Here is a 14,033-nt window from a genome sequence, read left to right as displayed (position 1 = left end):
GTTGTTGGCATAATGAAATCGCCTAGCACCGAATTTGACGCACAGTAGGAGCTCAACAAGTTGTATTTTTCCTTTCCTTAACCCTAGCGACAGCACACACAAGAAGGGGATGGGGGTGCTCTGCCTCTTCCATGTCCCCCCCCTCCCTTTGCCTCCACAGGCCCGGCTGGGTCTGGGGGGCAAGTGGACGCAGGAGGGCGGGGGGAGGCGCCGAGAGGCGGGCAGGGGAGGGGGCACGGGCGGGCGGCTCGCGTGGAGTCGGTCTCCTCGGCTTACGTAAGGCTCGAGTCCCGCGCGGCCGGCGGGGGCTCCGAGTGGGGGCGGGCGGGAGACGGCTCCGCCCAGCAGGATCCGGGCTGGAAGCCACTCCGCGCGCTGCCTCTCAGCCGAGGTGTGTGTTCATTTGACCGCTGTCCGTGGCGGGGCACCGAGCTCGGGCTGCTGGCGAGCCCCGCGGCGGGAGAGCGCATCCCGTCAGCCCGGGGCGGAGGTGGGCGCGGGGCCGCCCGCCCAGCCCCTCTGAGTCGCCTCGGCCGCCGCGCGTCGCGGGGATGTGACAGCCGCCGGGGAGGGGCTGGCGCGCGACCAAACGCTGCCCACGTGCGGGGGCTTGGCCCACAGGTCGGCCGGTGCGCGGGGCGGTGGGTTGCGCGCTCGCAGTTAACCCGGCTCCCGGCGTCGCCGACCCGGCGGGGACTGGCGTGGGGATGCCCGCCCTCCCGGCCCCTCCTCAGACGCGGCGTGGGGAGCAGATGGAAGAAGGGATCCGAGTGGGACTGGCTGGGCTGAGTTCTCCTTCCCCAAGGCGGGCCACGCCAGGGGCGGGTGCCCTGGAGAGCTTCCGAATCGCTGCGTGGGGGCGAGGAGGTGGAGGAGGGCGGGGAGGTGTAGCGTGGCGCGTTACTCCGCCTTAAGAGTCGGCCGGGGAGCTGGGCTGAGGGGAGGGATTGTCTCAAAAGTCTCTCGTTCCCCTGCAGGGGCGGCTGGCCAGTCCACGCGCTCGGGGTGCCAGGGGCAGGGGAAGAAGAAACAAAGTTCCCGGGTTCCCGGTTCCCTCGCGGGCCGTGGCTCAGTGGCCTGTTCGGTCGGCCCCCTTCTCGCGCAGGCAATGGCCTCCAAACTCCTGCGCGCGGTCATCCTCGGGCCGCCGGGCTCGGGCAAGGGCACCGTGTGCCAGAGGATCGCGCAGAACTTCGGCTTCCAGCATCTCTCCAGCGGCCACTTCTTGCGGGAGAACATCAAGGCGAACACGGGTGAGGGGTTTCGGCGGTGAGGGGTGGGGCCGAGGGCGAGATCCTGGCCGGCGGGAGAGAGAAGCGGCGTGCGAGGGGCCGGCTCTCCGCCCGCCCTGAGCGCCCTTCCCCCGCCCGCGTGTGCTCGTGCGGCACGTACGTGCCGAGGCGCATGCAGGCGTCCGGCCCGCCGCCCGTGGCCGTGCGGGTTAACCGCGCCGGGGGAGGGGCCAGGGTTTGCGGGGTGGCCCACTGGGAGTGCACGAGGCCCCTCGCCCATCCCCGGCCGCTTCCCCGTGCTCCTTTCTTTGGGAAAAAGCCGGTAGCCGCACGGCCGAGGGAGCGAGAGCCAGGCAGCTCAGCCCCCGGGCGTCCCTCTCGTGCCGCTTCCTTCAGGCAGCGCCTCCGGGTGGCCCGTTTGTATCCCCGGCCGCGCGTCCCTCAGTGAACCGCGGCGCCTCCTCCTCCTGCAGGAGTCGCAGAGGCCGAGCGCCGCCCACCTGTGGAGCCGGCCGGGTGGCGCTCGGGGGAACCTGTGGCGCCCGGGGACTCGCAGCCGCGCGCGTCCCCAGCGCTCGGGCGCCTCCTCGGGCCTCCGGGACCGAGCCCCAGGCGGCTGCAAAAGGCTGGTCTGTTCGCTGCCGCCTTCTAAGGTAAACCCTCACCGCCTGGCCCCCTCCGCCCCAAGCCGGGTCGGGCTCGTGGGAGACGCGTTCGGGCATAGTGCGTTTGAATCGGCATCTCGGCGGCGGCTTCTTGAGAACACCGCTCCGGGCTGGCGTGGGGAACTTGGGCTTACAGATCTTCAGACCTAGCATGTTTCGGTGTGACAGTGTTCAGTGCGTCCCTTCGCCCTTCCCCGTCTGCCTCCACGTTCCCACCAGTGGGCGGTGAATTGGCAGTAAAAGGCAAGAGGAAGCGGTTGTGCGGCTGCGAGGGACGTTAGTTACCCTTCTGGGATGCAGATGCTGCCCATCGTTAACAATTTCTTTATGCACACAGATTGCAAACGGGGCGCCTTAATGCCGTTACTGTTCTCACCTGTGTCCAAATTGGTTATTGCCCATCAGGGACTAATTATCCAGGGTCTTCACTTATGGAGTACGATTCACCTGCAGAGCTGGGGTGGAGGACTGTGCTGGAAAACAGAAGAAAAGCCTAAAAGCAAGGAATTAAATATCTCGAAATTGGGGTTGATTCATTATCTCTTAAGCAGGTTGAAAAATCAAGTTTATATTTTCGTTTTGAAGAACCCCCACCTCCACCCCCACTCCGGTCTCAGGGAAGGAAGAGTTATGTGGACCAGATTTTATCTTGAATTTTCTTTTATGGGTTTTGTTACCTAACAAAAGGTAACAAAAATTTTTAAAAAGGGCCTATTTTAATTTTAATCCCACATTTAAATGCATTTTATTCTTTCTGTGTTTGGTATGCAGTTTGAGGAGAGAAACGTGGGAGAGGGAAGCTTGGCTAGCCCCAGGGTTTTATGTTAGGTGGTGCCTCTGCGGTGGGGATCGGAGACAGGGTCAGGGAGGGGAAAGCTGAGGTGGACAGACCTCTATGAACATTCTTTATACCTGCCTTGGTGATTTTTCATGTGGCGTGAAGGACTTCACTGTGCCCTTTCTGGAACTGGTTAGTGGCCTTTTTCCAGTTTTAAAGAGAGTATGATGGGAAGTGGCTTTTTTCTCACTTTCTCAGGTTTTTTGCAAACTTTCCCTTCCTATTTTCTGTCTTTTTTTTTTTTTTTTTTTTTTTTTTTTAATTTTCCTCTGTTTGAATTTTAGTTTCAGTTCTCTTTCAAATGCCTCTGGAGTAAGAAGTAACTGAAATGCTGAAATCATCTCATTTTCTTTTTCTGTTGGGGATTAAGTACTTTTTGCATGGGCCAATTTAAAACTGTGGATTGAGAAAAGAGAGGAGACAAAAGACAGCAATTTTTTAAAGTGTCTTATTTCTAGTGGACTTGAGGTAGTTCTGGGATTTTTCTCTGTCAGAAGCTCTAAGTAAGAATCTTATTTAGGCTCACTGTCTGTATATAAGAAAACGTTTCACAGTATTTATTTTTCTGTTACCTGCTGTTTGCTCTTAGCTAGTTTGGAAAAGCACAACAACCCTTCTGTGTGTACCCTTTTATCAAGTTGAAGGTTTGAGGAGGTGAGGAAGGCCGCCCCCCCCCCACCCCCAGGAAATAGAACTGTTGTAGGAATTTGAATAGGAAAAGAGCTCAGGCCACCTGTTGGTCAGGGATTCTCTTTTCTGCGTGGTTTTTGTCTCCCTGCTGCCGCTGCCTGGTGAAAAGCTGTTCCTCTAGGGAAGGACCACCCCAGTATCATTGCTTCCTCGAAGTCTTCCCTCACCTGCCTTGTCAGAATTCGTCTCTTTCCTCCGCATATAGCTTGGTGATTCTGTTGGTGCTGTCAAATGCAATTATAGAGCAGTACAAAAATGTTTAATTCATTCAGTGACTATTTACTGAGTACCTGCCATGTATCAGGCAGCATTCTAGGTGCCAGGGCTAAAGCATCTCTGCCTTCCGCGTGTTACCACTTCCCTCTGAGAGAGTGCAAGGGCAGGGATCTGGCAAAGTACTTGATGCATACGGAGAATGTGTTGAGGGTATGAATCCCCAGTTCTGTCCGTGTCTTCACCCAAAGGAGTCAGACAGCCTTTGGTGATAGTGTCCATTCTGTTTAATCAGCTCTGATTTATGGTAAAAATGTATATTTAATATGGATCTGAGATTAGCCTTCTTATAGCTGTCACCCGTTGGCTCTTACTAGGCTGCCTGGGGCAGTGCAGGCTGAGGCTTATCGAATACCTTATTTGAAGACCTGTCTCCAAGTCTTTGACTTGCATGCTCTTTAGCACATTGAAATGAGTAAGTAATGTTACATCCTTAGATTGTCAGGAGCCTGGTCCTGGACTGTATCCACAGAAATATTCTCTCTTGGACTCTCTCCGTTTCTCTCTCTCTGTCTGTCTCTCTCTCTCTGTGCCTGTGTGTTAGGGACTGGCACTCAGTAAAGTGACTTGGCATTAAAAATTTTGATACTTAGTGAAACTCTTTTGTTGGGTGATGAGTTTCTGAAACTTCATTTGAAACTTATGAAAACCATGTTTTAAGGAGTTTTGGCAAATAGTGCAATTTTTAAAAAAATCCAATTATTCTGTGTTAAATCTACAGTGTAGGAAAATTGGCACCTTTCTATTTGGAAGCATCCTGAACTTGAATGAGAGTAAAGCTTTGCAAGACCAAACCTGTTTCTGCTTTTAATTAATAGTAATTGCAGCTCCTGCTGGAATTTTTGCAGATGGGACTAGCATTTCAAATTAGACTATGGACTGAGACTTTCTTCTCTGAAAAGATGACCTAGTTTAGAGGGCTCAAGTTTTTAGAAACTAAGTACGAATGAGTCTGTCTTATACTTGCTGAAACTTCTGAGAATTGGAGGATAGAGAGGTTCTGTTAAAGAGATTGAGAGCCAGACTTCAAAAATGTATCTAAAACAACTTTCAATAGTTAACCTTTTGTAGATCATTCAGGGTCTTTGCTAATTATAGAGTTTATAGAATATTCTCTAGTCCCTTTCTTTCTAATCTGGTGAGATTAGGATATATTCCAAGTCAAGGGTATGACCAGTTTTGAGATATCTTTCCAGATACTCGTTGTCCCACCTACCCGCCCCCCCCCCCCCCCTTTTGGTTACTTTGTATGATGATTTTCAACTTATGGAGGAGCACTACAGCTACCTAAAAAAGCATTCCATGACAGTAAATCTGCCCTTACTTACAAGCACATCTCAATCTTTGAGAATTCTTTCAGGCCAGCTATTATTTTTTTAAAAAGCCTTTTCTGATTAAAGTTTTGCTTTGTCGAAAAAAATTAAAAATGTGAAAAAACTGTATGAAGAAGAAAGAAAATATAGCCCTTAATCTCACATGGACACTGAAAAATGCTAACAAGTTATTCTTTCTTTTCTGTGGATTTGTCTTCCTCTCCCCCAAACAAGTTTGGGGATATATTATTTGCTAACCTTTTTTTCTTCTTGCTGAGCAATATCTTGTGAGCAGCATTCTTTATTCTTAAAACTTCTTCAACAACACATTTAGTGTCTTTATAATATTCCATTCATCCAACAGATATTTTTGATTGTCTACTCAGATGTCCCTTTGTCACGGAGCTTATAGTCCAGAGAGAGGTGAGGGGACAAGGTGTGCAGGAGGCAGAGGATAAGCAAGTACAGAATATTAGATAGGGGTGGGTGTTGTGAGGAGGGGTGGGTGGCTGCCCTAGGTTATGTGATCAGGGAAGGCTTCTCTGGGAGGCGGATAGCATTAAGGAATGAGCGTGTGTCAGTCCAGGACCAGAGTGTTCAGGGAGAAGGAATAGCGAGTGCCGAAGCCCTAAGATAGGAACAAGAGTATTTTGCTTGAAGAACAGAAGAAAAGCATGCATGGCTGGAGCTTAGTGAGCAAGGAGATAGGGAAGGAGCTCAGGTTAGAAAGGTGAATGGGAGTTAGATCAGGTGGAGCCTGGAGGGTTTGGTAACGATTGGGTTTCGTTCTAAGGGCAATGGAAAACCATTGGAAGGTTTTCAGTAGAACAGTGACGTGAGTGGGTATACCTTCTAAGAGTTGATCTTTTGGAGGCTCTGTGGAAGAATAGACTCCAAGTGAGTAGGAGTGCCATTGAGGAGATCTGTGGGATGAAGAGAGTATCCCAAAGCTTGGACTGAGGTGGCAGTGGCAGAGGAGAGAGATGTAGGGCTTTGGGATACGTATGGAGGCGGACGTGACTGGACATAATGAGCTGGGTGTGAGGGATGACGATAGAGAGAAGGCTGTCCACAGTGAGTCCTAGGCAGCGGTCAAGCGCTTGGGCAACTATGCCTGGGGACTGAACTTGAGTGCATCTAACCAATCTTGTTAGAGCATTTTTATTTGCCTTTTAATGATACTCTTATGAACATCCTTGCGTGTAAACCACTGGATGGATATACTTTCTTTGAGATTGAGTCCTAGGAATAAATAGTTTATAACGCATAGGGGAAGAGAAAGGAGTTTTAGTTTTAAACTTAGCTTTTAGCATTCAGGTAAGCTGTTGGTGTAAAAGTAGCTTATATTTAGCTTATATTTAAAGTAGGTATTTTATTTTTTGGCTGAACAAATATTTTGTATAGGTGTAGATATAGGTATATATACACACATTTATTTAAGCTTAAACTCTTTCCTTGTTTTTCTCATGATAGAAATAATATATGTAAGTTTATCAAAAATGTAGAAAACCTAGAAGGATAAAGAAGAAAATCACTTGTGAGCCCACTAATTGGAAAAAAAACCCCAGAACTTACATATATATAGTATATCCTACCAGACTATTTTTCAAGGATATATATACAAGCACACATATAAATGTATATAAATTTTGAAGTATAGTCTATATTAGTGTTTTGAAAATTGTTTACTTTATTTAACGATGTATTTCTTAATATTTTTCAGTGTCATTAAATTCTGTTCTTTAATGTGAGTTTAATGCCCCAGTACTATTCCAATATAATTTGTGGATTCCATTTTTTTCTTTTTTGAAAAGATAATACATGCAGGTGGTAGAATTTTCAGATACAAATGGAGTGGGAAATCTCTCCCATCCACAACTCCTGGCTTCCCAGTTCCTCTCCACAGGGGTACCCAGTTTCTACTTTTCTTGGATGTTCATCTGAAGTTTGTGCATATACAGCCTAAACATATGTATAGCAATGAGCCTTTTTAAAATTGTACAGATTTATTTTTTTGTTTTGTACTTTTTTTTACACTTAGCATTAGAGCTTCAGACATTGGTTTCTATAAACACTTGTCAATCTTTCTTATTCATTCTAAAAAAATGGCCACATACTATTACTGCATGGGTGTACCATATTTTCTTTAACCAGTTGTTCTCAAGCATTTTGGTCTCAGAACGTTTTAACACTTTTAAAAATTATTGAGAACCCCAAAGTCTTTGTTTATGTGGGTTATACTTACAGATATTTACTGTATTAGAAATTAAAACTGAGGAATTTAAAAAATATTTATTAATTCATTTAAAATAACAAACCCATTACATCTTAACATAAATATTTTCCCAAAAAAGTCTAATGAGAACAGTAGTGTTGTTTTGCACCTTTGAAAATCTAATATCTGGCTTTAATAGAAGAAAGCTAGATTTGGTTAAAGTGTTTGAAGAGTATCTGGCCTTACTCAGGTAAGTAGTTGGAGAAGCAGAGACCTCGTCGACTCCTGAAAGGATCTCATGGGTCTTCAGGGATCCTCAGACAGCACTTTGAGATCTGCTTATTTAACCATCCCCTGCCAATGGGAATTTAAGTTATATACAGTCCTTTGGTATACAAAGTAGTGTGCTGCACCGAATGTCATTTTAAATATGTCTTTCGTCAGATGTTTTGAGTGCCAGGCAATGTTGATTTTTGGGTACAGAGAGGTAAGACAAAGTCTGTTCCGTGAAGGAACTGCTTCTTTATTGAGAGAGGCAGGAAAATAAACAAGTACAAAAAAAGTAATGAAGTCTGCAAGAAGATGCATGTGTTCGTCCTATACTAAGGAATAGGCACTTTACTCAGCGTTCAGGAGGAGAGTTTATGGAAGGTCTTTTAGAGGACATAATTCTTGAGCTGAGTTTTTTTTTGAATTAGTATTTTTATTGACAAACTTTAACATACAAACATTCCATACATGGTGTATGATCAGTGGCTCACAATATCGTCACATAGTTGTGTATTCATCACCATGATCTTTTTTTAGAACGTTTGCCTCACTCCAGAAAAAGAAGTGAAAAAAGAGAACTCATACATACCACACCCCTTATCCCTCCCTCTCATTGACCACTAGTATTTCCATCTACCCAATTTATTTTAACCTTTGTCCGCCCTTTTAATTTATTTATTTTTCCTCATCTGTCCATGCTTTGGATAAAAGGAGCATCAGACACAAGGCTTTCACAGTCACACAGTCACGTTGTAAAAGCTATATTGTTCTACAGTCGTCGTCAAGCTACTGGAACACAGCTCAGCAGTTTCAGATACTTGCCTCTAGCCACTCCAATATACCATAAACTAAAAAGGGGTATCTATGTAACTGAGCTGAGTTTTGACAAGTGAGTCTAGCTACCAGGTGAGGAAATGGGGTGGTATGGCCACAAGAAACATATCTGTAACTCTTCTTGTAGAGCTTGTTTGTGGTCCACAAGAGATCATTGCTTTTGTGGCTTGGTCACACCTTATATATTATATTGGTCCTTATTCATCTCTATTTATATTATCAAAGGAAAGGATTATTATACATGTCACCCATCACCTTTTTCAGCTTTCATTGCTTGTCCTTTCCTTTAAGACACAAACATATTTAGTGTCACCACAGTTTATGAAACTTTTAAACTTTGGCTTCAAAACTTCTGGAATTCAAACGATGACAAGTGATCATGACACTAATAAATTGAATCCCAAACTATTGGCTATAATCCATCCATTATGAAAGTCCTATCCAAATTACCTGATTTAAAAAAGAAATCTGCCAAGTAATTTGTCAAATGATATTGTATGCTACTCCACTCTTTAGTAATCAGTGCCCTGGTCCATATTGTGAGAGGAGTTAAGGACTTGAAAATTACGTTTTCCTTGTAAATTGTGGACGTTGTACATTCACAATGATCAGATACCAATACAACCAAGATACAATACAACCAAGATATTGTATGATATCACGATCATTTTCCTTTAGCAAATTATTGTTTTAAAGCATGAATAGGTAGTAGAGACTTGGATTACGCCATACTTGTTCACTCCTCCACTTGATGTTTAGTCATCAGATTGGCCTTTAAGACATAGTACAAAAGGTCTCATTTGTACACTTCATGGAGCTCAGTTAGGTGGCTGGTGTTATATTTTAACAGTCTGTCCCCCAGATTCTAAGAGTTCTTGTACTAGATAAACAACAGGTCTGGCAGTAAGCATCCCTTACTTTAGCCAGAGGCTAATAGTGTCAGAATAATGCAAAGTCACTGCTGCTCATCAAATTCCCAAGCAGCTAGATATCAATTATTTTCTTTTAGGGCAGCAGCAACCTGTAATTCTGGCACTTTGTAATTCTTGTGACTTGGTCATCTTAACTAGCATTTGCCTCATAACCGAGCATGTGCCAGGTCCCGGACTAGATCCTTTATGCATGTTATTTCTAGTCCACCTGCAGATATGCAGAACAAGTGATATCACATCATTTACAAATAAAGAAATGGCCTCCGAGAGGTTGAGTAACTTGCTGTAGGTCAAACAGCTGATTAAATAGAGAAACTGGTGTTCAAACCTGGGACTTCAGAGCTAGGGTTAAACTTCCCATTATATCATGCTCCCATCATTAGAGTACTTCCCGTCTGAAGTACTCTAAGTAACTAGTGAAGTTTCCACTTCATGTCTTGTGTCTTGTAAGTGCAAAGCACAGCAGTCATCTCCACTCTGGGATGAACTAAGAACTAAGAATTTTAGTTCTTCCCAAGTGCAGTGAGATTCAGCAGGTCCTTTATGGATAGGCCAGAGGTACATGGGTTTTTTGTTGTTGTTATTTTCCTAAAACAAAAAAAAAATCTAAAGGAAATACTGAATTTGCCCTCTATCCTGCTGAAAGGACCGCAGGTCTAAAATATAAGCCTTCTTTAATTGTGAGGAGGTAGAAATTGTTTTACCCCACAATGAGAGAACTCTGTAATAATGCCTGGGTTTACTGTCATCTCATCAGTCATTCAGCAGGTGTTTCTGCACCTGCATTGTGAATGTAGAGGTGTGCAAAAGGAAGACTTGTTTGCCCTTGAGGAATCGGTGCAAGGCCTCTGTTCCATATTAGGTTCCCTTGAGGCATGGTGGGTCCGTGTGTGTGAGTGCAGGGTTGGAGTGATAGAGGGGGAGGGCATTGTTCAAATGTTCCTTTCCCTTGTACTCCCTTTCTGTTAAAACTTAAATTGCCATTTTAAGTCTCATCCCTTCCATGTTTCCTCAGATGTTTGTACCTATAGGTTATTTTCTTCTCTGAAATTTCTGTCATACACATCTGTACCCCTGATTTGGTGTTCAGAATTGCTTCTCTGAGATCCTTTTCATAACTTCATATAATGGTCTCTCTCTATTTGAGTAGTAGATTTATTAATGACAGTTCAATTCAATAAATGTTTGACTAGCCTGTTATGGGAGGAGGGAAGACATATTGTAAATAAGAGAAAAACAGACAAGATACTTTATCTACCTTATACCTTGTACCTTATATATTGTGTAAGTACTCTGAAGAAAAATAAGATAGTGTAATGAAAATAATGATGGTGCAATGGAAAGACTAAATTGGGAAGTTGGAGAAGGCTTCTTGGAGGAGGGGACATTTAATTTGTGCTCTGAATGAGCGTAGGAACCAACCATGTGAAGATTTGGGGACAGAAGGAACAGCATGTGCAGAGTGCCTAATTCAGGAGTGAGGAGTGTGATGAGCAGAGTCTGGGCTGGTGTCCCTGGAGCACAGTGAGTGAGGACATGATGGTAGAAGAGGAGGCTGGAAAGGTAGGCAGACGCCTGATGTAAGGCCTTGAGGATGTGACCAGGAATTTGGGCTTCATTGTAGTTGGATGGGAAACCATTGTTTTTGTTGTTATATTTTTGTAACATCTTTCCTGATATGTAATTAACGTACCATGCAGTTCATTCTTTTAAAGTGTTCAACTCAGTGGTTTTAGTGCATTTTAGAGTTGTGTAGTGATCAGCACAATCTGATTTCAGAACATTGTCATTACCCCAAAAGAAACCCTGTGCCCATTAGTCATCAGCCCCTGTTCCCCATCCCTCCAGCCCCTGGCAATCACTAATACACTTTCTCTTTCTATGGATTTGCTTATTCTGGACATTTCATATAAATAGAATCACAATATCTAACTTTTGGTGTGTGGTTTCTTTCACTTAGCTTGTTTTCAGGGTTCACCTCATTTAAGCATGTACCAGTGCATCATTCCTTTTTTATTGCTTAATAATATTCCATTGTATGGATATACAATATTTTTTTAATTCGTTCCTTATTGGTAGACTTCTGTGTTGTTTCCTACTATGAATATTCATGTACACATTTTTGTATGGACAAAATGTTTTCACTTCTCTTGGGCGTAGTCTCAGAGTAGAATTATTGTATCATATGGAAATTCTTTGTTTAACATTTTGATGAGATGCCAGACTTTTCCAAAGCAACTGTACATTCCAAAGCATTTTTACATTTCCAAAGCATTTTACATTCCCACCAGCAGTGAATGAGATTCCAATTTATCAACGTCCTTTACATTACTTGTTATTTCTGACTTTTTGGTTATTGTCAGCCTAGTGAGTGTGAAGTAGTTTTCATTGTGGTTTTGATTTTTATTTCCCTAATGACTAATGATGTTGAGCATTTTTTACATGCTTATTGGCCACTTGTATGCTTTCTTTGGATTGATATCCTTTCAGATCCTTTGCCCATTCTTAAATAGGCATATATATCTTTTTACCCTTGAGTTGTAAGAATTCTTTTATATCCTGATAACCAGTCCCTTGTCAAATGTATAATTTATAAATATTTTTGTAAATGTCTTTACATTTTCTTGATGGTGTCCTTTTGACAAAATTTTTAATTTTAATGACCGGTTAATCTTCTTTTGTTATTGTTGTTTATGCTTTTGGTACGATATCTAAGAAACCATTGCCAAATCAAAGTGAAGTCACTGGTTTTAAACATAGTACTATGGTACTGACATCTGATTCACATTTTTAATAGATCACTCAAGCTATTTGGAAAGTGGATTGGCGAGTCTTAGAATAAAACCAGGGAGAACAGTTAAGAGACTATTGCAGCAGCAACAGACAAATGGATGACTTTAAATTTCAGTAAGCTCTTGTTGAGTCAATGTAGTCCAATAGCAGGCATAAAAAATGGTCTCTACCATCAAGGAATTCACAGGTGAAAACATGCACCCAATTTATTGTTTTATAGGGCAAGTTATACTGAGTGCTATTAAAAGGAATGAAAAAAATGTGAAAGAATAGTAGAATTGCTTGGTTTAAACTTTTATTGAGTTCATTTCCATATCTCCAATTCTACCATATAGTCAGTGCCTAATAGTTGTTTTACTTTTGGTTGTTTGAGTAAATGAGGGCTCTATGAGAGAGATGATATTAAAACTGGGCCTTCAAGGATGAGTAAGGTACTGACAGGTAGAAAAATGAGAGTAATATGTTTTTGATGGAGGGATCATATTTGGGTGTATATAATTAAAATTAAGGGTATTTTGATTGAAACTGACAGTATGAGAAATTATGGGTAAGGAAGCTGGAAAAGACCCCTTGAGGTTACATGTAGTTCCAGATTGAGCCCATAAGTAGTAAAGTTGTGGGCAGTCACTGCCTTCCTAAAACTCTTTAGTATCCTGATATATTTGTATTTCATAGCAAAGTACAGAATGGATTGGAGTGGATAGAAGTTGGAGCTCAGCTAAGATCATGTCACAATAGTTATTAATGAGGTATAGGATAAAATAATGGAAGGAAGATGTATTAGTTTGCTACAGCTGCCAGAATGCAATATACCAGATATGTAACAGCTTTTTGTGGCACAGCTTTTAAAAGAAAAATTTGTTGTGTTACAAGTTTATAGTTCTAAGGCTGTGAAAATGTCCAAATTAAGCACCAACAAGATGTTATGGTCACTCAGGAAAGGTTGATGTCGTCTGGAACACCTCTGTCAGCTGCAAAGGCATATGCCTAGACCCTGCCGGTCCTTGTTCCTAGTTCTGTTGCTTCCAGCTACTAATGCCACTGGTTTCTCCTCTTAGTGTCTGTGGGCCTTTACTTAGCTGCTCCAGGACACAACTCTGAGTTCTGGCTTGCTTAGCACTTCATGGGAAGGCACGTGATGTCTGCTGGGCTCTGTCTGGGTTTAGGCATCTGCTTTCTCTGTTGGCATTCCAAGCATCTCCAAACATCCATGTCTCTGTCAGTTCTGAAGCAACTGTTCTGCAGTTGCTTAGAGAGCAATTTGCATCTGAGGTTGCTTCAAAATGTTTCCCCTTTGAACGGACTCCAGTAAACTAATCAAGACCCCCCTTGAATGGGCATAGTCACATCTCTATCCAATCAAAAAGTCACACCCATAGTTAGGCATACCACAGCTCAGTGGAGGTAATCTCGTCAAAATTTCCTACGATATTGAATCAGGATGAAAAGAAACGGCTGCCCACAAAACATTGAATCAGGATTAAAACATGGCTTTTCTGGGATACGTAATAGCCTTCTGAACGTTTGAGTTTTCGTGATTGGGGAAAGGTGTTCCCATTTAACATTAGGAAGAAAATTTCAGGGTTTGGGAGGTTGATGAGTTTGGGATATGTTGAGTTCAACACGGTGGTGGTATTCAGTGGGCTTTGGCATAGCATGTGGTAGGCAAAGGAGTTGGCTGTAAGGTTGTATGGACTTTGGAATAAGGTATACCTCTGTTCCACCTCTTCTTGACTTTGTAAGCTTGTGGGGAAGTTTACCTCAATTTTCATGTTTATGAGAATCTGTATCTCATAGGGCTGCTTGGAGGGTGAGATCCAGTCGTTTATGTAAAATGCTTGGCAAGTACATAGCTTCTCTTTGTTTGTTCTCTTCTTCCATGGAGTCGTAATATTTTTATTTTATTTAAAATCTCCCTAGTGAATGTGGTGCCATGAATGAATGGGGTGGGGTGAGTGGTGGGCTACCCACCAGCAAC

At 43.5% G+C, this 14,033-nt stretch overlaps 1 protein-coding gene across 4 annotated transcripts in view; it reads left to right on the top strand.

The window, feature by feature from the left end:
* The first annotated feature begins 348 nt into the window (after positions 1–348).
* Positions 349–14,033, top strand: part of AK4 (adenylate kinase 4) — a 76,476-nt gene continuing 62,791 nt past the window's right edge. Inside the window, exon 1 of one of the 4 annotated variants that reach the window (XM_077120704.1) lies at positions 349–391. Coding sequence is in view for 1 of the 4 variants with exons in the window: in XM_077120700.1 (XP_076976815.1) it covers positions 1,109–1,253 (145 nt within the window). In the remaining 3 variants the exon portion in view is untranslated. Of the gene's footprint in view, positions 392–873; positions 1,254–1,757; positions 1,886–8,210; positions 10,141–14,033 lie in introns of those variants that run through there. The other 3 variants (XM_077120700.1, XM_077120705.1, XM_077120701.1) reach the window with 3 other exon arrangements.

Source organism: Tamandua tetradactyla, chromosome 11 (genome assembly GCF_023851605.1).
Source record: "Tamandua tetradactyla isolate mTamTet1 chromosome 11, mTamTet1.pri, whole genome shotgun sequence".
NCBI lineage: Eukaryota > Metazoa > Chordata > Mammalia > Pilosa > Myrmecophagidae > Tamandua > Tamandua tetradactyla.
The sequence above is the reverse complement of the archived record's forward strand: the minus strand, read 5'-3'. Positions and strand labels throughout refer to the sequence as shown.